This window comes from Brachyhypopomus gauderio, unplaced genomic scaffold, assembly GCF_052324685.1.
Source record: "Brachyhypopomus gauderio isolate BG-103 unplaced genomic scaffold, BGAUD_0.2 sc72, whole genome shotgun sequence".
NCBI lineage: Eukaryota > Metazoa > Chordata > Actinopteri > Gymnotiformes > Hypopomidae > Brachyhypopomus > Brachyhypopomus gauderio.
Genome location: NW_027506893.1, coordinates 723,432 through 750,000, shown reverse-complemented (window position 1 = coordinate 750,000; position 26,569 = coordinate 723,432). Strand labels below are relative to the sequence as shown.

The window sequence follows — 26,569 nt, the reverse complement described above, 5'->3', positions numbered from 1 at the left end:
TGTGTGTGGCTCCACTTCACTTCACTTGAGTCTGATTGTTATTGTTAAGTGTCTGTATCTACAGTCCAGCAGTGTGTGTGTGTGGCTCTACTTCACTTCACTTGAGTCTGATTGTTATTGTTAAGTGTCTGTTTCTACAGTCCAGCACTGTGTGTGTGTGGCTCCACTTCACTTCACTTGAGTGTGATTGTTATTGTTAAGTGTCTGTATCTACAGTCCAGCAGGGTGTGTGTGTGTGTGACTCTACTTCACTTGAGTCTTATTGTTATTGTTAAGTGTCTGTATCTACAGTCCAGCACTGTGTGTGTGTGTGTGTGTGTGGATCTACTTCACTTCACTTGAGTCTGATTGTTATTGTTAAGTGTCTGTTTCTACAGTCCAGCACTGTGTGTGTGTGGATCCACTTCACTTCACTTGAGTCTGATTGTTATTGTTAAGTGTCTGTTTCTACAGTCCAGCACTGTGTGTGTGTGGCTCTACTTCACTTCACTTGAGTCTGATTGTTATTGTTAAGTGTCTGTTTCTACAGTCCAGCACTGTGTGTGTGTGGCTCCACTTCACTTCACTTGAGTCTGATTGTTATTGTTAAGTGTCTGTTTCTACAGTCCAGCACTGTGTGTGTGTGGCTCTACTTCACTTCACTTGAGTCTGATTGTTATTGTTAAGTGTCTGTTTCTACAGTCCAGCACTGTGTGTGTGTGGCTCCACTTCACTTCACTTGAGTGTGATTGTTATTGTTAAGTGTCTGTATCTACAGTCCAGCAGTGTGTGTGTGTGTGACTCTACTTCACTTGAGTCTGATTGTTATTGTTAAGTGTCTGTATCTACAGTCCAGCACTGTGTGTGTGTGTGTGTGTGTGTGTGTGGATCTACTTCACTTCACTTGAGTCTGATTGTTATTGTTAAGTGTCTGTTTCTACAGTCCAGCACTGTGTGTGTGGATCCACTTCACTTCACTTGAGTCTGATTGTTATTGTTAAGTGTCTGTTTCTACAGTCCAGCACTGTGTGTGTGTGTGACTCTACTTCACTTGAGTCTGATTGTTATTGTTAAGTGTCTGTATCCACAGTCCAGCACTGTGTGTGTGTGTGTGTGGATCTACTTCACTTCACTTGAGTCTGATTGTTATTGTTAAGTGTCTGTTTCTACAGTCCAGCACTGTGTGTGTGTGGATCCACTTCACTTCACTTGAGTCTGATTGTTATTGTTAAGTGTCTGTTTCTACAGTCCAGCACTGTGTGTGTGTGGCTCTACTTCACTTTACTTGAGTCTGATTGTTATTGTTAAGTGTCTGTTTCTACAGTCCAGCACTGTGTGTGTGTGGATCCACTTCACTTCACTTGAGTCTGATTGTTATTGTTAAGTGTCTGTATCTACAGTCCAGCACTGTGTGTGTGTGGCTCTACTTCACTTGAGTCTGATTGTTATTGTTAAGTGTCTGTTTCTACAGTCCAGCACTGTGTGTGTGTGGATCCACTTCACTTCACTTGAGTCTGATTGTTATTGTTAAGTGTCTGTATCTACAGTCCAGCACTGTGTGTGTGTGTGTGTGTGGATCTACTTCACTTCACTTGAGTCTGATTGTTATTGTTAAGTGTCTGTTTCTACAGTCCAGCACTGTGTGTGTGTGGATCCACTTCACTTCACTTGAGTCTGATTGTAATTGTTAAGTGTCTGTTTCTACAGTCCAGCACTGTGTGTGTGTGGCTCTACTTCACTTCACTTGAGTCTGATTGTTATTGTTAAGTGTCTGTTTCTACAGTCCAGCACTGTGTGTGTGTGGCTCCACTTCACTTCACTTGAGTCTGATTGTTATTGTTAAGTGTCTGTTTCTACAGTCCAGCACTGTGTGTGTGTGGATCCACTTCACTTCACTTGAGTCTGATTGTTATTGTTAAGTGTCTGTATCTACAGTCCAGCACTGTGTGTGTGTGGCTCTACTTCACTTGAGTCTGATTGTTATTGTTAAGTGTCTGTATCTACAGTCCAGCACTGTGTGTGTGTGGATCCACTTCACTTCACTTGAGTCTGATTGTTATTGTTAAGTGTCTGTATCTATAGTCCAGCACTGTGTGTGTGTGGATCTACTTCACTTCACTTGAGTGTGATTGTTATTGTTAAGTGTCTGTATCTACAATCCAGCAGTGTGTGTGTGTGTGACTCTACTTCACTTGAGTCTGATTGTTATTGTTAAGTGTCTGTATCTACAGTCCAGCACTGTGTGTGTGTGTGTGTGTGTGTGGATCTACTTCACTTCACTTGAGTCTGATTGTTATTGTTAAGTGTCTGTTTCTACAGTCCAGCACTGTGTGTGTGTGTGGATCCACTTCACTTCACTTGAGTCTGATTGTTATTGTTAAGTGTCTGTTTCTACAGTCCAGCACTGTGTGTGTGGCTCTACTTCACTTCACTTGAGTCTGATTGTTATTGTTAAGTGTCTGTTTCTACAGTCCAGCACTGTGTGTGTGTGGCTCCACTTCACTTCACTTGAGTCTGATTGTTATTGTTAAGTGTCTGTTTCTACAGTCCAGCACTGTGTGTGTGTGGATCCACTTCACTTCACTTGAGTCTGATTGTTATTGTTAAGTGTCTGTATCTACAGTCCAGCACTGTGTGTGTGTGGCTCTACTTCACTTGAGTCTGATTGTTATTGTTAAGTGTCTGTATCTACAGTCCAGCACTGTGTGTGTGTGGATCCACTTCACTTCACTTGAGTCTGATTGTTATTGTTAAGTGTCTGTATCTATAGTCCAGCACTGTGTGTGTGTGGATCTACTTCACTTCACTTGAGTCTGATTGTTATTGTTAAGTGTCTGTATCTATAGTCCAGCACTGTGTGTGTGTGGCTCTACTTCACTTCACTTGAGTCTGATTGTTATTGTTAAGTGTCTGTTTCTACAGTCCAGCACTGTGTGTGTGTGGATCCACTTCACTTCACTTGAGTCTGATTGTTATTGTTAAGTGTCTGTATCTACAGTCCAGCACTGTGTGTGTGTGGATCCACTTCACTTCACTTGAGTCTGATTGTTATTGTTAAGTGTCTGTATCTATAGTCCAGCACTGTGTGTGTGTGGATCTACTTCACTTCACTTGAGTCTGATTGTTATTGTTAAGTGTCTGTATCTATAGTCCAGCACTGTGTGTGTGTGGCTCTACTTCACTTCACTTGAGTCTGATTGTTATTGTTAAGTGTCTGTTTCTACAGTCCAGAACTGTGTGTGTGTGGCTCCACTTCACTTCAATTGAGTCTGATTGTTATTGTTAAGTGTCTGTTTCTACAGTCCAGCACTGTGTGTGTGTGGCTCTACTTCACTTCACTTGAGTCTGATTGTTATTGTTAAGTGTCTGTTTCTACAGTCCAGCACTGTGTGTGTGTGGCTCCACTTCACTTCACTTGAGTCTGATTGTTATTGTTAAGTGTCTGTTTCTACAGTCCAGCACTGTGTGTGTGTGGCTCTACTTCACTTCACTTGAGTCTGATTGTTATTGTTAAGTGTCTGTTTCTACAGTCCAGCACTGTGTGTGTGTGGCTCCACTTCACTTCACTTGAGTGTGATTGTTATTGTTAAGTGTCTGTATCTACAGTCCAGCAGTGTGTGTGTGTGGCTCTACTTCACTTCACTTGAGTCTGATTGTTATTGTTAAGTGTCTGTTTCTACAGTCCAGCACTGTGTGTGTGTGGCTCCACTTCACTTCACTTGAGTGTGATTGTTATTGTTAAGTGTCTGTATCTACAGTCCAGCAGTGTGTGTGTGTGTGACTCTACTTCACTTGAGTCTTATTGTTATTGTTAAGTGTCTGTATCTACAGTCCAGCACTGTGTGTGTGTGTGTGTGTGTGTGGATCTACTTCACTTCACTTGAGTCTGATTGTTATTGTTAAGTGTCTGTTTCTACAGTCCAGCACTGTGTGTGTGTGGATCCACTTAAGTGTCTGTTTCTACAGTCCAGCACTGTGTGTGTGCGGCTCCACTTCACTTCACTTGAGTCTGATTGTTATTGTTAAGTGTCTGTTTCTACAGTCCAGCACTGTGTGTGTGTGGCTCTACTTCACTTCACTTGAGTCTGATTGTTATTGTTAAGTGTCTGTTTCTACAGTCCAGCACTGTGTGTGTGTGGCTCCACTTCACTTCACTTGAGTCTGATTGTTATTGTTAAGTGTCTGTTTCTACAGTCCAGCACTGTGTGTGTGTGGCTCTACTTCACTTCACTTGAGTCTGATTGTTATTGTTAAGTGTCTGTTTCTACAGTCCAGCACTGTGTGTGTGTGGCTCCACTTCACTTCACTTGAGTCTGATTGTTATTGTTAAGTGTCTGTATCTACAGTCCAGCAGTCTGTGTGTGTGGCTCTACTTCACTTCACTTGAGTCTGATTGTTATTGTTAAGTGTCTGTTTCTACAGTCCAGCACTGTGTGTGTGTGGCTCCACTTCACTTCACTTGAGTGTGATTGTTATTGTTAAGTGTCTGTATCTACAGTCCAGCAGTGTGTGTGTGTGTGTGACTCTACTTCACTTGAGTCTTATTGTTATTGTTAAGTGTCTGTATCTACAGTCCAGCACTGTGTGTGTGTGTGTGTGTGTGGATCTACTTCACTTCACTTGAGTCTGATTGTTATTGTTAAGTGTCTGTTTCTACAGTCCAGCACTGTGTGTGTGTGTGGATCCACTTCACTTCACTTGAGTCTGATTGTTATTGTTAAGTGTCTGTTTCTACAGTCCAGCACTGTGTGTGTGTGGCTCTACTTCACTTCACTTGAGTCTGATTGTTATTGTTAAGTGTCTGTTTCTACAGTCCAGCACTGTGTGTGTGTGGCTCCACTTCACTTCACTTGAGTCTGATTGTTATTGTTAAGTGTCTGTTTCTACAGTCCAGCACTGTGTGTGTGTGGCTCTACTTCACTTCACTTGAGTCTGATTGTTATTGTTAAGTGTCTGTTTCTACAGTCCAGCACTGTGTGTGTGTGGCTCCACTTCACTTCACTTGAGTGTGATTGTTATTGTTAAGTGTCTGTATCTACAGTCCAGCAGTGTGTGTGTGTGTGACTCTACTTCACTTGAGTCTGATTGTTATTGTTAAGTGTCTGTATCTACAGTCCAGCACTGTGTGTGTGTGTGTGTGTGTGTGTGTGTGGATCTACTTCACTTCACTTGAGTCTGATTGTTATTGTTAAGTGTCTGTTTCTACAGTCCAGCACTGTGTGTGTGGATCCACTTCACTTCACTTGAGTCTGATTGTTATTGTTAAGTGTCTGTTTCTACAGTCCAGCACTGTGTGTGTGTGTGACTCTACTTCACTTGAGTCTGATTGTTATTGTTAAGTGTCTGTATCTACAGTCCAGCACTGTGTGTGTGTGTGTGTGTGGATCTACTTCACTTCACTTGAGTCTGATTGTTATTGTTAAGTGTCTGTTTCTACAGTCCAGCACTGTGTGTGTGTGGATCCACTTCACTTCACTTGAGTCTGATTGTTATTGTTAAGTGTCTGTTTCTACAGTCCAGCACTGTGTGTGTGTGGCTCTACTTCACTTCACTTGAGTCTGATTGTTATTGTTAAGTGTCTGTTTCTACAGTCCAGCACTGTGTGTGTGTGGATCCACTTCACTTCACTTGAGTCTGATTGTTATTGTTAAGTGTCTGTATCTACAGTCCAGCACTGTGTGTGTGTGGCTCTACTTCACTTGAGTCTGATTGTTATTGTTAAGTGTCTGTTTCTACAGTCCAGCACTGTGTGTGTGTGGATCCACTTCACTTCACTTGAGTCTGATTGTTATTGTTAAGTGTCTGTATCTACAGTCCAGCACTGTGTGTGTGTGTGTGTGTGTGGATCTACTTCACTTCACTTGAGTCTGATTGTTATTGTTAAGTGTCTGTTTCTACAGTCCAGCACTGTGTGTGTGTGGATCCACTTCACTTCACTTGAGTCTGATTGTTATTGTTAAGTGTCTGTTTCTACAGTCCAGCACTGTGTGTGTGTGGCTCTACTTCACTTCACTTGAGTCTGATTGTTATTGTTAAGTGTCTGTTTCTACAGTCCAGCACTGTGTGTGTGTGGCTCCACTTCACTTCACTTGAGTCTGATTGTTATTGTTAAGTGTCTGTTTCTACAGTCCAGCACTGTGTGTGTGTGGATCCACTTCACTTCACTTGAGTCTGATTGTTATTGTTAAGTGTCTGTATCTACAGTCCAGCACTGTGTGTGTGTGGCTCTACTTCACTTGAGTCTGATTGTTATTGTTAAGTGTCTGTATCTACAGTCCAGCACTGTGTGTGTGTGGATCCACTTCACTTCACTTGAGTCTGATTGTTATTGTTAAGTGTCTGTATCTATAGTCCAGCACTGTGTGTGTGTGGATCTACTTCACTTCACTTGAGTGTGATTGTTATTGTTAAGTGTCTGTATCTACAGTCCAGCAGTGTGTGTGTGTGTGACTCTACTTCACTTGAGTCTGATTGTTATTGTTAAGTGTCTGTATCTACAGTCCAGCACTGTGTGTGTGTGTGTGTGTGTGTGGATCTACTTCACTTCACTTGAGTCTGATTGTTATTGTTAAGTGTCTGTTTCTACAGTCCAGCACTGTGTGTGTGTGTGGATCCACTTCACTTCACTTGAGTCTGATTGTTATTGTTAAGTGTCTGTTTCTACAGTCCAGCACTGTGTGTGTGGCTCTACTTCACTTCACTTGAGTCTGATTGTTATTGTTAAGTGTCTGTTTCTACAGTCCAGCACTGTGTGTGTGTGGCTCCACTTCACTTCACTTGAGTCTGATTGTTATTGTTAAGTGTCTGTTTCTACAGTCCAGCACTGTGTGTGTGTGGATCCACTTCACTTCACTTGAGTCTGATTGTTATTGTTAAGTGTCTGTATCTACAGTCCAGCACTGTGTGTGTGTGGCTCTACTTCACTTGAGTCTGATTGTTATTGTTAAGTGTCTGTATCTACAGTCCAGCACTGTGTGTGTGTGGATCCACTTCACTTCACTTGAGTCTGATTGTTATTGTTAAGTGTCTGTATCTATAGTCCAGCACTGTGTGTGTGTGGATCTACTTCACTTCACTTGAGTCTGATTGTTATTGTTAAGTGTCTGTATCTATAGTCCAGCACTGTGTGTGTGTGGCTCTACTTCACTTCACTTGAGTCTGATTGTTATTGTTAAGTGTCTGTTTCTACAGTCCAGCACTGTGTGTGTGTGGATCCACTTCACTTCACTTGAGTCTGATTGTTATTGTTAAGTGTCTGTATCTACAGTCCAGCACTGTGTGTGTGTGGCTCTACTTCACTTGAGTCTGATTGTTATTGTTAAGTGTCTGTATCTACAGTCCAGCACTGTGTGTGTGTGGATCCACTTCACTTCACTTGAGTCTGATTGTTATTGTTAAGTGTCTGTATCTATAGTCCAGCACTGTGTGTGTGTGGATCTACTTCACTTCACTTGAGTCTGATTGTTATTGTTAAGTGTCTGTATCTATAGTCCAGCACTGTGTGTGTGTGGCTCTACTTCACTTCACTTGAGTCTGATTGTTATTGTTAAGTGTCTGTATCTACAGTCCAGCACTGTGTGTGTGTGGCTCCACTTCACTTCACTTGAGTCTGATTGTTATTGTTGTGCTATGGACATTAAAGATTCCACAGCACCATAATCCACGTCTGCTGCTTCTGTCACCCTGTTACACTTTCTTCCAACTAGATTGTATTCTGTATATTTTATTGTTGTTTGATTTGGTGTTTTATGGTGTAATTGTGAGTTGTCTGTTTTAAATGTTGAAACTGATGTTTTAGGCTGCTGTCTTGGGCAGACTTCCCTTGACAAAGAGATAATTGTGTCTCAATGGGACCAACCTGGTTAAATAAAGTGTAAATAATAATAAAAAAAGATTGTCTCCTGGAAGACAAACATCTCTCCCTCCATAAGAAGTCTTCACAACACACGTCCACACCCCACCAGCACTTGAGACATTGTCCCAGGTCAAGATCACGCAGCTGGGAGGAGTCCACATGTCCCCTGATGAGAAGAGACACACAGCAGCACCACTACCCACTACCAGTACTGCAGTAATTCAGACTAGTGGTCAAAGATATTTGGGTTTTAAGTGGGAAGACAAAGTCAAAAGTTACACACATGCTACACCTGACACACCTGTCACATGCTACACCTGACACACCTGTCACATGCTACATGTTTATCTCTGAGAAATGCCAACACTTACAACAAGTTACTCAGTTAATGGACTCCTGGAGCTTCTAGAATGATCAAGACTCTTCCTGCCTATTGTTGTAGTGACTACTACTCCTCACAGTGAAATCCCTAACAGACAGGCACTTGGCCACTCAGGGAGTTTTAGCTTTTTAAGTGACACTAGGGGGGCGGGGCCTGCTTGCGCCAGGGGTGGAGCAGACTAGTGGGAAAAGGATAGAGAGCGAACAGTGCTATTGTTCAGTTGTGTTATCAATAGTTTCCCTCCTCTGGATTTTTGGATTAAGCATTTTCTGCCTCGATTCCCGAACCTGCTTCAGTTAACCACATGTGAGACAATTAAGACTTTATATGTATGTGCACTATTAGTTAGATTTTAAACAAGAGAGCTGATGATTTTGTGTTTGTGTAATGTACCAGGTTTACTTGGCTAATGAATGAACTTACAATCCTTAATTTCTGAAAGGTTCTTATTCGTCTTGAAATTAGGCAACATAATTCACCCAGACATTTTACCCACTCTTTACATCATCTATTTTGGGTTTATGATTATTATTTATTATTATTAATCAAATATTTGCAGTGAATGAAATGTTGCCCCCATCTTAGCTTTATAAAATCTTCTGGACAGTGTAATGGATCACTCACATAGCTTTTCTACAGTTGGTAACAGCTGGGATGAGTCTCCTATAACCCTCCTCTGATGTGTTGTATTTATTCAGGTTCCACTCATTCCTCACATACTGTGAATGGAGATGCAGGTAGGATACAGCTGAACACTGTGCAGGAGAAAGCTTCTTTTCTGAGGATTTAGAGAGAAACATTAGAAACAATCATCCAATGACCCTGTCTCAATGGACCTTTGAAGAAAACAGTGTGAGAGAGCTGCATTTATTTTAAAAAGCTGACTAAATGTATCACTGAGTTATTGGCGTCTTGAGGCCATACAATATCACTGTTTTAAGTTTTTCACTATTTTTAACAGACTGAATATCTGGAAAGTTATATACTGATTAACTGATTTACTGGTGCTGAGAAAACAGTGATGACATATTGAACCCATCAAAAAGGCCTGAAGTCCAGGACTATTCATTACATGTGACTGAAGGCACAGGTAGGATACAGCTTAACATTGTATATGAGAAAGCTGCTTCTTTGATGATTTAGCTGGAATTGGAGAAAAACAAATTTAAAACCTCATTTCTGTTCTACAGGGAGTACATGTTGTAATTTGTGAACAAATCTCTCCACAGACTCCAAAATGTCATTGGTTTCTATTTTTCACATATGTGCTGTTATGGGTATAAAGGTCGCTCTTTGATTATAGCTCTATTATGGTTGTCGTGGTAGGCCGGGACCTGGACTCAGGGGAGACGCCCACTCTTAGTCACACCTCCCCTACATCACTCCCTCAATCCCACTCTCCCCAATACTAACACATCACACCTCCACTACATCACTCCCTCAATCCCAGTCTCCCCAATACTAACACATCACACCTCCACTACATCACTCCCTCAATCCCAGTCTCCCCAATACTAACACATCACACCTCCACTACATCACTCCCTCAATCCCAGTCTCCCGAGTACTAACACATCACACCTCCACTACATCACTCCCTCAATCCCAGTCTCCCCAATACTAACACATCACACCTCTGCTACATCACTCCCTCAATCCCAGTCTCCCCAATACTAACACATCACACCTCCACTACATCACTCCCTCAATCCCAGTCTCCCGAATACTAACACATCACACCTCCACTACATCACTCCCTCAATCCCAGTCTCCCCAATACTAACACATCACACCTCTGCTACATCACTCCCTCAATCCCAGTCTCCCCAATACTAACACATCACACCTCTGCTACATCACTCCCTCAATCCCAGTCTCCCCAATACTAACACATCACACCTCCCCTACATCACTCCCTCAATCCCAGTCTCCCCAATACTAACACATCACACCTCCACTACATCACTCCCTCAATCCCAGTCTCCCCAATACTAACACACCACACCTCCCCTACATCACTCCCTCAATCCCAGTCTCCCCAATACTAACACGTCACACCTCCACTACATCACTCCCTCAATCCCAGTCTCTCCAATACTAACACATCACACCTCCACTACATCACTCCCTCAATCCCAGTCTCCCCAATACTAACACATCACACCTCCACTACATCACTCCCTCAATCCCAGTCTCCCCAATACTAACACATAACACCTCCACTACATCACTCCCTCAATCCCAGTCTCCCCAATACTAACACATCACACCTCCACTACGTCACTCCCTCAATCCCAGTCTCCCGAATACTAACACATCACACCTCCGCTATATCACTCCCTCAATCCCAGTCTCCCCAATACTAACACACCACACCTCCCCTACATCACTCCCTCAATCCCAGTCTCCCCAATACTAACACATCACACCTCCGCTACATCACTCCCTCAATCCCAGTCTCCCCAATACTAACACATCACACCTCCACTACATCACTCCCTCAATCCCAGTCTCCCCAATACTAAAATATCACACCTCCGCTACATCACTCCCTCAATCCCAGTCTCCCCAATACTAACACATCACACCTCCACTATATCCCTCCCTCAATCCCAGTCTCCCCAATACTAACACATCACACCTCCACTACATCACTCCCTCAATCCCAGTCTCTCCAATACTAACACATCACACCTCCACTACATCACTCCCTCAATCCCAGTCTCCCCAATACTAACACATCACACCTCCACTACATCACTCCCTCAATCCCAGTCTCCCCAATACTAACACATCACACCTCCACTACATCACTCCCTCAATCCCAGTCTCCCCAATACTAACACATCACACCTCCACTACATCACTCCCTCAATCCCAGTCTCCCCAATACTAACACATCACACCTCCACTAAACCACTACCTCAATCCCAGTCTCCCCAATACTAACACACCACACCTCCACTACATCACTCCCTCAATCCCAGTCTCCCCAATACTAACACATCACACCTCCACTACATTACTTCCTCAATCCCAGTCTCCCCAATACTAACACATCACACCTCCACTAAATCACTTCCTCAATCCCAGTCTCCCCAATACTAACACATCACACCTCCACTACATCACTCCCTCAATCCCAGTCTCCCCAATACTAACACATCACACCTCCACTACATCACTCCCTCAATCCCACTCTCCCCAATACTAACACATCACACCTCCACTACATCACACCCTCAATCCCAGTCTCCCCAATACTAACACATCACACCTCCACTACATCACTCCCTCAATCCCAGTCTCCCCAATACTAACACATCACACCTCCACTACATCACTCCCTCAATCCCAGTCTCCCCAATACTAACACATCACACCTCCACTACATCACTCCCTCAATCCCACTCTCCCCAATACTAACACATCACACCTCCACTACATCACTCCCTCAATCCCAGTCTCCCCAATACTAACACATCACACCTCCCCTACATCACTCCCTCAATCCCAGTCTCCCCAATATTAACACATCACACCTCCACTACATCACTCCCTCAATCCCAGTCTCCCCAATACTAACACATCACACCTCCACTACATCACTCCCTCAATCCCAGTCTCCCCAATACTAACACATCACACCTCCACTACATCACTCCCTCAATCCCAGTCTCCCCAATACTAACACATCACACCTCCACTACATCACTCCCTCAATCCCAGTCTCCCGAGTACTAACACATCACACCTCCACTACATCACTCCCTCAATCCCAGTCTCCCCAATACTAACTAGAGATGCGCCGATCCGATACTTGGTATCGGTATCGGCCCGATCCAGTCCTAAATTACTGGATCGGCTATCGGGAGCTAATTAAAAACGCAATCCGATACATTAAATATTACAAAAATGCGTAAAGAAATTTGCAACATGCCGTAAACGAATGCAGCACCTTGTCACGTAGGAGCAGCAGGCATCACGTCATCACGTGATAGAGCAATTGTCGTGAGCTGTCAACATGTCAGCAGTGTGGAGCTACTTCAGACTCGAAGGAGAAAAAAGCAATACCGCCGAGTGTAACGTGTGTCATGCAAGTGTCTCACGAGGTGGTAGTAGATCTGACAAGTTTAATACAACAAACTTGATTAAACACTTACAAAAACACCACGGAAAGGAGTACACCGAATTTATCGAGGCCTCGAATGCTAAGAAGAAAAATGTTTCGCGTCAACAAACGCTGCTGGAAAACATTCAAAAGCGTGAGAAACTCCCTCCGGAAAGCAACAAAGCAAAGCTGATAACGGAGAAAATTGTTGAATTTGTTGTGCTTGATGACCAGCCTCTTTCTGTTGTGGAAAATGTTGGTTTTCAACGCTTAATGGAACATTTGGAGCCACGCTACGTGCTGCCAAACCGGCAATTCATCTCGGTGCAAGCAGTCCCAGATAAGTACAAGCAAGTATGCAAGTTTATCTCTGAATGCTTGCAGAGCGTTCCCAGTTTAAGTTTAACAACTGATATCTGGAGCTCAGACGTGTGTCCATTGTCATTGCTAAGCCTGACAGCACAGTGGATAGACTCGAGTTTTACTTTACAAAAAGCAGTGTTGCACGCTAAACAGTTTCATGGTTCACACACGGGAGAGTCCATCGCTACAGCTTTGGAGGAAATGCTCAATGTATGGAAGATTCCGAAGAGCAAAGTCCATGTTATTTTACGAGACAATGCTAGCAATATGATAAAGGCAATGGACCGGCTCGGAATCGCAAGTTTAGGATGCTTCGCGCATACCTTGCAACTTGTGGTGAATGAGGGACTACTAGCGCAACGTAATGTAAGCGATGCCCTGGCAATTGGCAGAAAAATAGTGGGGCACTTCAAGCACTCACCACAGGCATATTCACGTTTGGAGGACATTCAAATGGAGCTGAATATGCCTCTGAAGCGTCTGATGCAAGATGTGCGAACAAGATGGAATAGCACATACCACATGATCAAGTCCCTCACTGAACAGAAACGAGTTTTGTGTGCATATTCCGCAGAGTATGAACTGCCAGCCACACTCAGTACACAGCAGTGGGGTTTACTGGAAAAGGTCATGACAACTCTCGCCCCCTTTGAGGAGTTAACACGGGAGGTAAGCTCCTCATCCTCATCTGCATCTGATGTCATCCCGATTGTGTGTGTCCTCAAGCGATTTCTCTCGCGAGAAAACGAGGACGATGAAGGAATAAAGAAGATGAAAAGCATCCTTCTTGAGGCAGTTAACAGACGCTTTAGAGATGTAGAATCTGAGCCACTTTACACATTTGCAACGCTGCTAGATCCACGATATAAAGACAGGTATGTGAGTCTTCGCTGATGTTATTTTATCAGATCAATGTGTGTGTGTGTGTGTGTGTGTGTGTGTGTGTGTGAGAGAGAGAGAGAGAGAGAGAGACAGAAAGAGAGAGAGGAGTGTGTGTGATAGAAAATGTTGAGGATATTTACTTAAGTTTTTTAGTACATAGTTGAGGATGATACTGATCACTTTATATTATAGCTTGGTTATTTTTATAATTCCAGATGCTTCACAAATATTGAAGCCTCAAAACAAGCAAAAGCTCTTTTGATGGTAGAGGTGATGAAGACAGAGGAAGTGCTGAGGAAAACCACAGCAGATTCCTCAGAGCCAGCAGAGGGGGCATCATGCTCAGCAGCCTTGGAACCAGTAAAGAAGACACCACGGATGGACTCTGCGAGCCACAGCAGACTTGAAAGCATTTTTGATGAAATGCTGAAGGAGAACACTGTAGAATCTGTTTCTCAGTTAGCCACCACAAGTGCACGCTTTGAGATACAAACCTACCTCAGCGAGCCAACTATTCAGCGCTCTGACAATTCACTGCTATACTGGCATGTCAACCAACCTAGATTACCCACTCTGGCTTCTACAGCAGCTAAATTTCTATGTGCACCTACAACAAGTGTGGAGAGTGAGAGACTCTTCAGTACAGCTGCCATCATTATTGATGAGAGGAGAAGCAGGCTGACAGCTGAGAAGGCCGAAATGCTGATCTTTCTAAAGAAGAACCTGCCTCTCATGTTAAAGTGAATAAGCTCTTGCAAAATGGTTTTCAAAAGTGACTGTTGTTCAATGTTGGGCAGCTACTCATTGTAGGGTAGACCTATATCCACATACTTTAGTTCATATTGTGCGTGTTTATTTATTTTTATACTGGAAATGTTTTTATCCAAGTGTTTTGTACAGAGATTTCACAGAGTTTAACCTAGGGTTATATTTGACAGCCATCTTAGTGGTTGAGTGCCACAAGAAGCCATGTTTACAGTACTTTCATTACTACATTTTTACAGTGGAAATTTTCCACTGTAGTTATCTATGTTGAGCTTCAAGTATAAAAGGGTCAATGCTACATCTTGATATTTTATTTAAATATTTACATCTTATATTTTTATTTAAATATGAACAGTATTTTATGGTGAAATTGCACTTTTTTTCAGAGCCAAAGAGCCTTTGAAATGCATAAAATTGCATTTTGAATTTTATTTTGAATATTACTTTAAATCTTCAGATTTAAACGTTTGCTTAAAGTTTTAAAATTTCAGAAAAAATGTCTGGATAGTTCTGAACAGCTAAATGGTGTGAAACTGTCAATGTTTAAATAAAAAAAAATCAGTATTTGCAAACTGAACAATTTTTTGGGTGCAATGTGTTTCTTGCACATTAGTATGTAACTTTACAATTCTTTTGTTGACTATTGACTTATATAAAATGCATCCAGGCATTTAAAAACAATTTATTAAAAAAATATCGAATTGGTATCGGTATCGGCAGATATCGAATGTAAAATATCGGTATCGGTATCGGACCTAAAAAACTGGTATCGTCACATCTCTAATACTAACACATCACACCTCTGCTACATCACTCCCTCAATCCCAGTCTCCCCAATACTAACACATCACACCTCCACTACATCACTCCCTCAATCCCAGTCTCCCCAATACTAACACATCACACCTCCACTACATCACTCCCTCAATCCCAGTCTCCCGAATACTAACACATCACACCTCCACTACATCACTCCCTCAATCCCAGTCTCCCCAATACTAACACATCACACCTCTGCTACATCACTCCCTCAATCCCAGTCTCCCCAATACTAACACATCACACCTCTGCTACATCACTCCCTCAATCCCAGTCTCCCCAATACTAACACATCACACCTCCCCTACATCACTCCCTCAATCCCAGTCTCCCCAATACTAACACATCACACCTCCACTACATCACTCCCTCAATCCCAGTCTCCCCAATACTAACACATCACACCTCCACTACATCACTCCCTCAATCCCAGTCTCCCGAATACTAACACATCACACCTCCACTACATCACTCCCTCAATCCCAGTCTCCCCAATACTAACACATCACACCTCCACTACATCACTCCCTCAATCCCAGTCTCCCCAATACTAACACATCACACCTCCACTACATCACTCCCTCAATCCCAGTCTCCCCAATACTAACACATCACACCTCCACTACGTCACTTCCTCAATCCCAGTCTCCCCAATACTAACACATCACACCTCCACTACATCACTCCCTCAATCCCAGTCTCCCCAATACTAACACATCACACCTCCACTACATCACTCCCTCAATCCCAGTCTCCCCAATACTAACACATCACACCTCCACTACATCACTCCCTCAATCCCAGTCTCCCCAATACCAGCACATCACACCTCCACTACGTCACTCCCTCAATCCCAGTCTCCCCAATACTAAAACATCACACCTCCACTACATCACTCCCTCAATCCCAGTCTCCCCAATACTAACACATTACACCTCCTCTACATCACTCCCTCAATCCCAGTCTCCCCAATACTAACACATCACACCTCCTCTACATCACTCCCTCAATCCCAGTCTCCCCAATACTAACACACCACACCTGCACACATTCCACACATGCCTGCCGTGAGCCTGTCTCCTTCACCTGTCTCCTTCACCTGTGTCCTTCACCTGTGTCCTTCACCTGTCTCCTTCACCTGTGTCCCTCTGCTCTTTCTGCTCTAGTTTAATCTTTAAGTTGGACTTCAGTTGTTATTGGTGTTTTCTGCTTTATAATGGACAATGAAAGCCTTCAAACGCCTTTCTCGCCTCCGGCTGCTTCTGCTCCATCACAGTGGTATTACAGTGTAATCACATCTTCTGTCCAAAGAACTGGTGGAGAAAACCTTTTTCACAATTACACTCATCACTGACGTTTGAGGCTCTGAAGTAGATGTGACATTTTGTCAAAGGAAATAATTCCATCATGGATGTTTGTTCCATGCCAAATATCAATATAGTTATAGATAAATAATATAGGTAAATAAATAATATAGACAAATAAATAATAAAATGTAATAAATAATATAGATAAATGTTCATCATGTTTCAAGTACAACCTCTGTGGTGTTATGTGATTAAATAATGGTAATTTCAGTAATGTCTGGTGTTAGAGGAGCAGGAATGTATGAATGTTGTTGTTCAGATTTCTCAGTAAATACCTGATTTACTGTTGTATGTAAACACTCAGTTGACATAAGTGAATGTACTCCATATAATAATATAATATAATAATAATAATAATAATAATATAATGTTACTCCAAAAAGCATCAGATGTGCAGGCATTGCAGTCCATTACAGGGTCTGGTGGGTCCTGTAGGCCATTATGGGGTCTCGCTGGTGGGTCCTGTAGTCCATTACAGGGTCTGGTGGGTCCTGTAGTCCATTACAGGGTCTTGCTGTTGGGTCCTGTAGTCCATTACAGGGTCTGGTGGGTCCTGTAGTCCATTACAGGGTCTTGCTGTTGGGTCCTGTAGTCCATTATAGGGTCTGGTGGGTCCTGTAGTCCATTACAGGGTCTGGTGGGTTCTGACTGTTATTCCTCTCACAGCTGCCTTTCAAATGATCAGTGCAGCTACTGAATTATTCACTGTAGTTACTCAATATGCCTGAAAACTGTTTGGTGAAAATTACATACCCCAAATATAATTGAACTGAATAATACTTTATATAAATATACTTTATTGATCCTGAAGGAAATTAATGATTAATTAATTCATCAGCCAAGACATGTTTGATGTTTGACTTTTATTAAATTGCACTGCATATTAGCATAATGTACAAGAATACATTATGTGTGCATTCCACATAATGTATTCTATTGCTTTTGAGTGTTAAGTGTTATTGTTGGACATTAAAGTGTAACGTTCTGCACGGGGCAGAACAGGGAGGCGGACACAAACGCTGAGGAGAGCGAGATTTATTAAAGGAAATTCCATAGACAGAGTCGAAGTGACGGGCATGGGTCTTAACGGGTAGGCAGTCAGGACACAAAATACGGACAGACATAGCGAACACAACAAGGAAGACTCACGGAACAGCAGCACTGGGGCGAACAGGCAAACACAGAGAAAAAACAAAAAGACCGACAACTAGACCTGGGAGACACAGGGATTAATATACACAGGACTAAACTAGGGACAGGTGATGACAATGACACAGGGGCGTGGTAACAAACAAGGAATCCATCAAAACCAACGAGCAGGGCGGGACAAACAGGCAGGGAACACGGACATGAGGGAACCCAGAGTGACAGCTACGAGAGGGGGCGTTGCCCTACGTGACAGAACCCCCCCTCAAAGCGTGCCACTCCGGGGCACGCAAGGGCAGACAGGACAGGGACACCGACCAGGACAAGACAGGGAACTATGGCACACGGCGAGGGACAGGAACAGCAGACACAGGACAGACCAGAGGGACAGGACCGGGCAGAACAGGACATGGGACCTGGGGCATGGCAGGGACAAAGACAGGGGACATGGAGGCTGGCCATGAGCTGGGCCGGGGAATGGCAACACAGGCAGGGACCGGGCGAGGCATGGGTATCTGTCACCCTGTTAAGCTGGGCGTACACTGTACGATATTTTAAATTGTGTACTCAGCTCCAGCTCAAACTGTACGACTAAATCGCAGGGTTTAAAAGTTCACAGCTCACGATTCATTTACTCACACTATACGACCCGACGCTCTCATGTGACCTCTCACAAGGAGCGATTTGAATTTCAAACATGTTTGATATTCTTGCGACGCTGCGATTTCTGATCGGGAGTTGGTCGTGAGGTGTGAATCGCTCCTCGTTTACCTGTGTAAACTATACGATGCACGACACGCGACTGAGCCGAAACTCGGCCCGATCGCAAAAATAGTCGCACGAGTGAAAAATCGGCTGAAAATGGGCCAAAAATCGCACAGTGTACGCCCAGCTTTACAGTAATAGTGTTGTTCAATGTTTCGGTTTGACTTTTTCTGTTAATCTGTCTGTATCCTGCCTCCTCACACTCACTGTGAATGTCACAACTGTACTGACATTACACTGTAAAAAAAACATTTTTTTACAGATATTTACTGTAAATAAATACAGTATTTTTCTGTCTTTTTCATAATAAGAGAATATACCTGTTAAATACAGGAAAATGAATTTTTTTAAGAAAACTCCTTTAAATATACGGTCAAAGTCTGTAAATTTAAATTACAAGAATTTATTATTTTATAACATGATTGTATATTTTTTTAAGGGTCTTGAGTGTTAATTTAGTAGTTATCAGTGTAAAAATGCAGTTTTCAGTGTAAAAACACAACAATGCCTTTTGTAACTTCACAGTAATTTTCCATTTTTAAACAGTAAATTCATGGTATGTTAAAATTCCATGTTATCAAAGAAATTATATTGAACCAAAAACAGCAGCCTAACATATACATTTGACCAAAGCTGGAATTATAGTGAATTATGTCACGTTGAGGACCCCGGCCCCTCCCTTTTGGGCGTGTGTTTACGTGGTCCACGTGTACTCGTCTGCGTCTGTGGATGTCTGTGTGTCACGTTGTGGGGGGGCCCCCTGCCGGTCGCCCCCGTTTACAGCGGCAGATGTCCTGTTTTTGGTCACGTGATGTTCGTCCCTCAGGTGGGCGGGACCCGTGATCCGTCTCACCTGAGGGTCGTTTGTTCGTCTATATATGTCTTGTCTTTGTACCAGTTGACTGCTGGTTATTATTTCCTTAATCTGGATCTATGTCACGGGTATTTGATTTGCGCACTTTCTATTAAACCATCCTCTTTCCCTGAGACTTGGCGTGATCGCTTCCTTTTTTAGTTGCTCACACTGCCCGTCACAGAATAACCAGCCACCTTTCGCAAGCCGCCAGTCTCCTTTACTTTCTCCTTCGTTCGTGGCGAGTGTGTGAGTGTGTGAGTGTGCTGTGGTGTGTGTGTTTCGCTGGTGGTGTTCGTGTGTGAATGTAGACGGGTCCACCGATGCGTGCTGCACGCTAGAATGCGTGAGACACGAATCTCTCTGCTCCTTTCGCCTCGCTCACCCGATATCCCGCGGTGACGGGGGTGAGCGACTGCGAGCCAGAGGGACGCGTCGCTGTGGGCGTGGCGCGCAAGCCGCTTGCGCATAGCTCTCTCTCTCCAAAGATCTACGGATCCCGTAGTGAAAACGGTGAGAGAGAGAGCTGGAGTGGGCGCGTCGCACTCCACAGAGCGCGCGCATCGGTGGGTCCTGTCCGTTTGTTTGTGTTCTGTCTTTGCGTGTTCGTTTTGTCCTAGAGTGTAGCGTGCTTTGTTTTATGTAATTCCTCTCTTGCACCCCTCTTCACTGTGTGTGGGGAGGGGCCCATTAGAGGTCCCGTGCCACAGGGCATCTCAGGTGCGTATATGTTATATGTTGTGTTTGTGTTTTTTGTTTTGTGATTCCCCAGAGGGGCCCCCCCTAAATATTTGTTTTTGGGGGGGAGCTATGGGGTTCCTGAGCCACGATATGTGGCTCAGAAGGCGCTGCTCCATCGGGAGACCTGACCTGTGGGAGGGACCCCTGAGCAGGGAGGAGCCCCTGTACCCCTTTGTAGGCGGAGGATGCCTGGGGTGTATGGACAGGGTGTCTCCTAATGCCAAGAGGGGGTCCCCTCCCCCCTGGGTATAAGGGGGTTCAAAGGTCAGGGTAGAGCGCGTTTTGTGTTATGTGTTGTCTGTGTGCGTGTGTGTGTGATGTGTTGCAGGTCGCTCCTGGTGGTGGACTGCGGCACTCCCGGACCTAGTGGGGCCTCCAGGAGGAGGTCTGTCACGTTGTGGGGGGGCCCCTTGCCGGGCGCCCCCATTTACAGCGGCAGATGTCCTGTTTTTGGTCACGTGATGTTCGTCCCTCAGGTGGGCGGGACCCGTGATCCGTCTCACCTGAGGGTCGTTTGTTCGTCTATATATGTCTTGTCTTTGTACCAGTTGACTGCTGGTTATTATTTCCTTAATCTGGATCTATGTCACGGGTATTTGATTTGCGCACTTTCTATTAAACCATCCTCTTTCCCTGAGACTTGGCGTGATCGTTTCCTTTTTTAGTTGCTCACACTGCCCGTCACACTGTGGGTGCGGTTATGTCTCGTGTCTGTGACCAAGCCAGGATTTGTGTCTCATCCTTCGCGCTGCACCCGATGTCACAAATTAAGATTTGAAGTAAAATATTATGTAAAATTAAAATATACATAATATACTATATATACTAAATATACATTATTAACTCTGCTACCAAACCAGCTGTAAATTGAATTACATACACAAAGTACTGAACAACAGCCTTTTATTTGAAATGACATTTAAAGCAACAAGTTTAGAACGCAATACTGCTCCATTCTGCTCAAGCAAGTGAATAATATAAAATATTTGGTCCCTCAATCCTCAATCCTGGGCAATCAAGGGCTTTTCGTGAGAAGACGCAAAGATATAAGGCATTAGGAGATTTTTTTCAGAAAGGCCCATAAGATAACCTGTTAAAACTTTGCAATATATAGCAATAAGTTTGCAGAGGGGGGTCAGAGAAATATTGTGTGTATGTGTGTGTGTGAGAGAGAGAGAGAGAGAGGAGATCGATCTATTCATCCATTCATCCATCAGGAAACAGGGGTGAGTTTCCCGAAACGTTCTTAGCGCTAAGTACTTCTTAACCTCATATGTTTCATACGAGGTTACGAAGTACTTAGTGCTACGAACGTTTCGGGAAACCCACCCCAGATCAGCAAACAGTTCTGTGTGGTGATTGGACAGAATCGTGGGTGCGTGGTCTGTTCAGCCAATGAATGCCGAGAATCACTAGTTTGAATTTGAGCGCAAGTGGCCTGGAGTACGTTCAGTTATTCAGAGTCGCAGGTAAAGGCGAGCCCGACTGAAGCACCGAAGCACCACTTCATGCCAAGTGTCTGTGTTCAATATCAACTGAAGGTACGTCTTAGTTTTATTTTTTCACAAATCTCTGCTTTGCCGGGAGTGTTTAGTTATTTTATTATGAGTAGCATTCTGACGACAAGTTGATGTCTGACACGTTGTGTTATAGTAGTTTTGGTTTCAAACGTGTTTTAACCAGTTTATTTTAATCTGTTCATGGTGTTTTTATCACATTATTTAATGGTTGTTTATTTTCAAAACACCCACTCTTAATGTCTTCACGTTCTCTCATGTTTCGTCCTGGAATTACAAGAGGCTCGTATTTGTTAACGTAATACAAGAGAACTGTTCAGTCAGACAGATATTTGTTGTGAAACGAAGTAGTTTCCATTTCAAGCATTTTCAAGTACTTTAGCCTAAATTCCAGCACTTTTCAAACCTGAAACACATAACAACATTAAAATTCATCAGGTAAATGTTCCTTCCCCTGTTTTTGAGGGGTGTTTCTTTATACTACCACATGCTGCGGCAAGTATGAACGCTTCCGCCGTTCGCGGAGGTTCGCGCGAGGTGTGCAGAGTCACGGTATGGTCAGTCTCGAAAGTATAAACATAGATTAGTTAAATAAATACTTTTAATGTCTTTTTTTAGGTTGTACAGACAAACGGCATTTTACAGAGTATACCTAACTTTTAGAGTTAGTTTTTGTGCTTTTATGTTGGCTATGTTGCTTCTGTGATGCTGAGCTCTAGCTATAATAAGTTTGTGCTATTATCAGAAAAGAGCTTTTGTTTGTGTTTTATTTAATCTATTTTTTAACCTTATTTTTCTATTGTTTACTTATGTATTTATTCATTTGTTTTATTATTATTTATTATTACTTAATGTTGAGAGAACACAGCCTTGCACCGCACAAAATGTTTGCACTATTATTACTTGTACTGTGTTATCTAATTTTAGATTTCATCTATTGTTGAATAAACCTGCAAAATATTTGGAATTATTCTGGATTCATTAGACAGTAAAAAACAAAACAAATTAACATGCTGCTGTTCAGAGAGACATTACATTTCTGTATTTTAATCTTAATTTATCGTGTTTCACATCGATATCGGGATATCCAACAATGTTATCGCACATTGCAATTCTAGTCCATATCGTGCACCCCTAATGGCATAGTAATAAAATGTGTGTATTGTGTTTTTAGGAGACTGCCAATCTAATAATAAATTCAGTGCACAGTAGCATTAGCTTACAAGTCTTTAATGACCTTGTAATTTTTAATTACCACAGGATGCAACAGACAATCTTTAGAAAAACTCCATTCATTCTTTTCATAGAGAAATTCTATACACCACTGAAGTCATGTCAATCTGCAGTCTCGGCCATGCTCTTATACCCTATATGGAACCCCGGATCTAAAAGAAATTTCTCTACGAGACAAATGAACATTTTTCTCTTGAATACCACTGTATCGTCTGAATTATTATTAGTGTTGAAATGTAAATTCATTAGACCGGCAGCCTCCTTAAAAATAACGCAAACCAGCATTCTTTGCCAGTGTGGTAGTGTTTTTTCCATGTATGGAATGAGGGAACATAAAAATAAGTCAGATCTTTCCCTTTTGTTCATAGCTTGCTTTGACAAGCTCTACAAGCAGACAGCACTCTGGAGTTCTTTCTGACCCTATCGGTCCATCCTCAAAGTTGGCATCTGTGGTGCTCTTTCTTGGCATGACACCCTGCTGCTCACAAATAGTTCCCTCTCTAAGTCTAGCTTCTACAACTCTCTCCCAGATCTTCATTGATCAACTTATGTTACAACTCTGTACATCACCCTTGTTCTTAAAAATGGGTACCAGCACACCTCTCCATTCCTCTGGCATTTTCTCACTCTCAACCGTACCATTGAATAGATGAGTCAAAGACCTCACTGCTATCTCTCCTAGAGGTTTCCGTACCTCCACTGGTATGTCATCAGGTCCATCTGCCTTCCCTTCTTCATCCCCTCCAAAACTTTCCAAACTCTACTCTTTGTTCCATTTCATTCTCTTCATTCATTAGCTCCTCAAAGTACTCCTTCCATCTTCTCATCACACTCTCCTCCTCCTCCACAAGTCTAACCCAGCGCCTTTAACAGCTCCTCTATTAACTTTTTACCACATTCCTTCCTTCTTCAGTTTCCACCATTTGGTCTTCTTCTCTGGTTTGACATTTTTCCTCTTCTTCACAACAACAGTCATTCTACACACCACCATACGATGCTGTTTGGCCATGCTCTCCAATCTCTGTCGGGTTTCGTCTTCTACACAGAATGTAGTCTACTTGTGTACTCCTCCCTCCACTCTCATAGGTTACCCTATGTTCTTTTTTGGAAATAAGTGTTGACTACAGCCATTTCCATCCTCTTGGCAGAATCCACCACCATCTGTCCTTCCTGGTTCCTTTCCTTGACACCAAACCTACCCATTGTTTCCTCATCTCCTCTGTTTCCTTCACCATGTCCATTTAGGTCTGTTCCAATCGCCACTCTCTCCTCACTGGAAATACTTTCTATCACTTCATCTAGATCCTTCCAAAACTTCTCTTTTTCCTCTTCCCAGGGTTCCCACACCTTGGTTAACATCAAATTCAAGGACCTTTCAATGACTTTCCAGGACCAACTTCCTAAAATTCAAGGACCTGCACCTGGCACCATTTACCTACTGTTACCCCTGAATATGTTGTCAAAAAACGATGTTAATTCAACGCAAATTCAAAAGACCGAATGCCATTTCAAGCCATGCATCCTGAAATGTTCTGTGCATGACATTAAGCGCTGATTAAACAAAAACTTAATTCACACTCAATTTAGCAGTGGACCTGTGAGAAGGTGACATTCATGTAAAGCGGCTACACATACGTTAACTACATACAGGAAACACTAGCTTTCGGTGCTGAACAAACAAACAAATTTCTCTACAGGAGAATGACCAAACTTTTGCAAAGTAAAAGTCAGCATAGGCCCTGTAGAATCAATATAATTTTAAATGAACTTGTGCTGGCAAAATAATGACACGTTGACAGTAGACAAATAATAATAACAATAATACACATATGCATATACACATACAGTACATACATAAAACAGAGGAGCAAAGCCATATAATGAGATTAGAACTATAGATTTCTAGAGAAATCTGGTGTGAGATGATTCTAGCATTTTACAAGTTTTTTTATCTACTTAATGAAGAGTAATATGAATTTAATTCTTTCATAAAGAGAAAAGAAGGCTTTTAACCATTCCACTTACTGTAGTGAATGTGGTATTTTGCTAAAAGTACGACTACATTTATGGCATCAGAGAAATCCGAACTTAAGTTTTCCGCATAAAGTAAAATGGTATCAAAAGAAAGAATGTTAAGTTTGAGATTAATCGAGTTTCTAGTGTCCATGCAAAAACTTTGTGAATGTTGACATGAAAAAACAAATGCTTCTGGAATTCATCTTCTGACTTACAAAAGGTACATGAATCCACAAAGTTTAAATCTTCTTTCAAGAAACATGGCTACAGGATATATCTTATTTATTATTTTGAAATTAGTCTCTTTTACTTTAGAAGATATGGGCCATTTGACAAGCCATTGTGGTTTTATAATTTGTATTAGGATGTTTCTTGAAAGAATATCTATTATATATTTTGTCTCATACCATCAGTGATACTCTTGTTATTACACTTGAAGTCAACTAAGTTAGTCATTCACTTTTAACACGGGCATCGAAACAGTCAACTCTGAATATAAAATGACATTTTTGATTAATTGAATTAATGCTAAAGGAATCACTTTGCAGACGTTCTTAAAATCTTTATAACAACTATCATATCAGATCATATTTTTCAACAAAGGATGAGAAATTTAAAACATGATGACAATCTTTTTCATAGCAATCTTTTGTAAATATTGACTTCCTACCAACTGTGCCCTATTATTCCTTGACTGCGGTCTTCATCCATGTGAAATTTCAAAATATTCAAGGACCTTCAAGGACGGCTGTGTTTTATGCCTGTTTTCAAAAACTTTCCAGGGCCTTGAACTTATTTTTTCAGATTCACAAACTTTCAAGGATTTCAAGGACCCGTGGGAACCCTGTCTTCCTCACATCCAACCTGTGAAGCATAACCACTGGCAACATTCAACATCAGACCTTCTACTTCTATCTTCAGACACATCACCCTATCTACACTTGTTTCACCTCTACTACGTTCTTTGCTAACTCCTCTTTCAAGACTAGTATGTGCACACAAGATCAAGGCACCAGTATGAGTAATACTATTTCACTACTTGATAAAATTGTAGGTACGAGTCAAAACCATACACAGCTGCCAAAATCAGGTCCAATTCTGACCAACATGTCTCATATCTTCCTGGATATCAAACAAAACTGTCTGATATTTGGGGTTATTGTTGGGGTTATTGTGATTTCAGAATTGTTTTGCATTTTAAGTTACAATGTTATGCATTCTAAATGGATTAAAACGTGCACACGATGTCCCAGAATTACTATATAGCCTACAGGTTGCAGGTTAAAACATTTGATTTTTCTCTCTTTTCACAGATGCGGCAGTGGGCACTGGTTTAATGATGCCTAACAAGATCATTGAGAGAAACTGCCATAATGTTCAAAACCTGGAGTTATGGAATTTTCTTCCTTCTGGATGTGTCCTAATACGACATCTTTTTGGATAAAGTTAATGATGACCTGTTATGTAGTGACAGCTAACAGTGAGTGAACTGGGACTGAACACAACAAGTGCACAGTGATAATGAAGTGATGTTGTTCTATGAGATATTTGATGTGATCGTTTCATACAGCACCCTTACCATCTTACTGTTACTGTTGAAAATGCCTTAAACAACTGTGTGTAAGCCCTTTTATGATCTGTAACGATTATTGCAGTATTAGATTCTGTGATTGGCCCTTGTGCTTTGTATTAGCCAATTCAAAGTTCTCGATGTAGAAGCATATTCAGTGTAGATAAATTTTTCAAGTTGTTGATTTTCTACTGGGTGTGTAAAT

At 42.3% G+C, this 26,569-nt stretch overlaps 2 protein-coding genes across 3 annotated transcripts in view; one reads left to right on the top strand and one right to left on the bottom strand.

The window, feature by feature from the left end:
• Positions 1 to 26,569, bottom strand: part of LOC143491203 (uncharacterized) — an 85,274-nt gene that overhangs the window by 40,878 nt on the left and 17,827 nt on the right. For both annotated transcript variants that reach the window (XM_076990009.1, XM_076990010.1), the window contains one exon: positions 8,841 to 8,994. In XM_076990009.1, coding sequence (XP_076846124.1) covers positions 8,841 to 8,994 — 154 coding nt within the window. The remainder of the gene's footprint in view (positions 1 to 8,840; positions 8,995 to 26,569) is intronic.
• LOC143491206 (zinc finger BED domain-containing protein 4-like) lies at positions 12,049 to 15,115 on the top strand. Its single transcript, XM_076990015.1, has 2 exons — positions 12,049 to 13,565; positions 13,788 to 15,115. Exons 1-2 carry the CDS (start codon positions 12,241 to 12,243, stop codon positions 14,314 to 14,316), a joined length of 1,854 nt encoding a protein of 617 aa, XP_076846130.1. The 5' UTR covers positions 12,049 to 12,240; the 3' UTR covers positions 14,317 to 15,115.

Coding starts and splice junctions, on each gene's coding strand:
- LOC143491206 (XM_076990015.1), top strand. CDS start 12,241: ATGTCAGCAGTGTGGAGCTACTTCAGACTCGAAGGAGAAAAAAGCAAT. Junction 13,566..13,787: donor GATCCACGATATAAAGACAG/GTATGTGAGTCT, acceptor TTATAATTCCAG/ATGCTTCACAAATATTGAAG.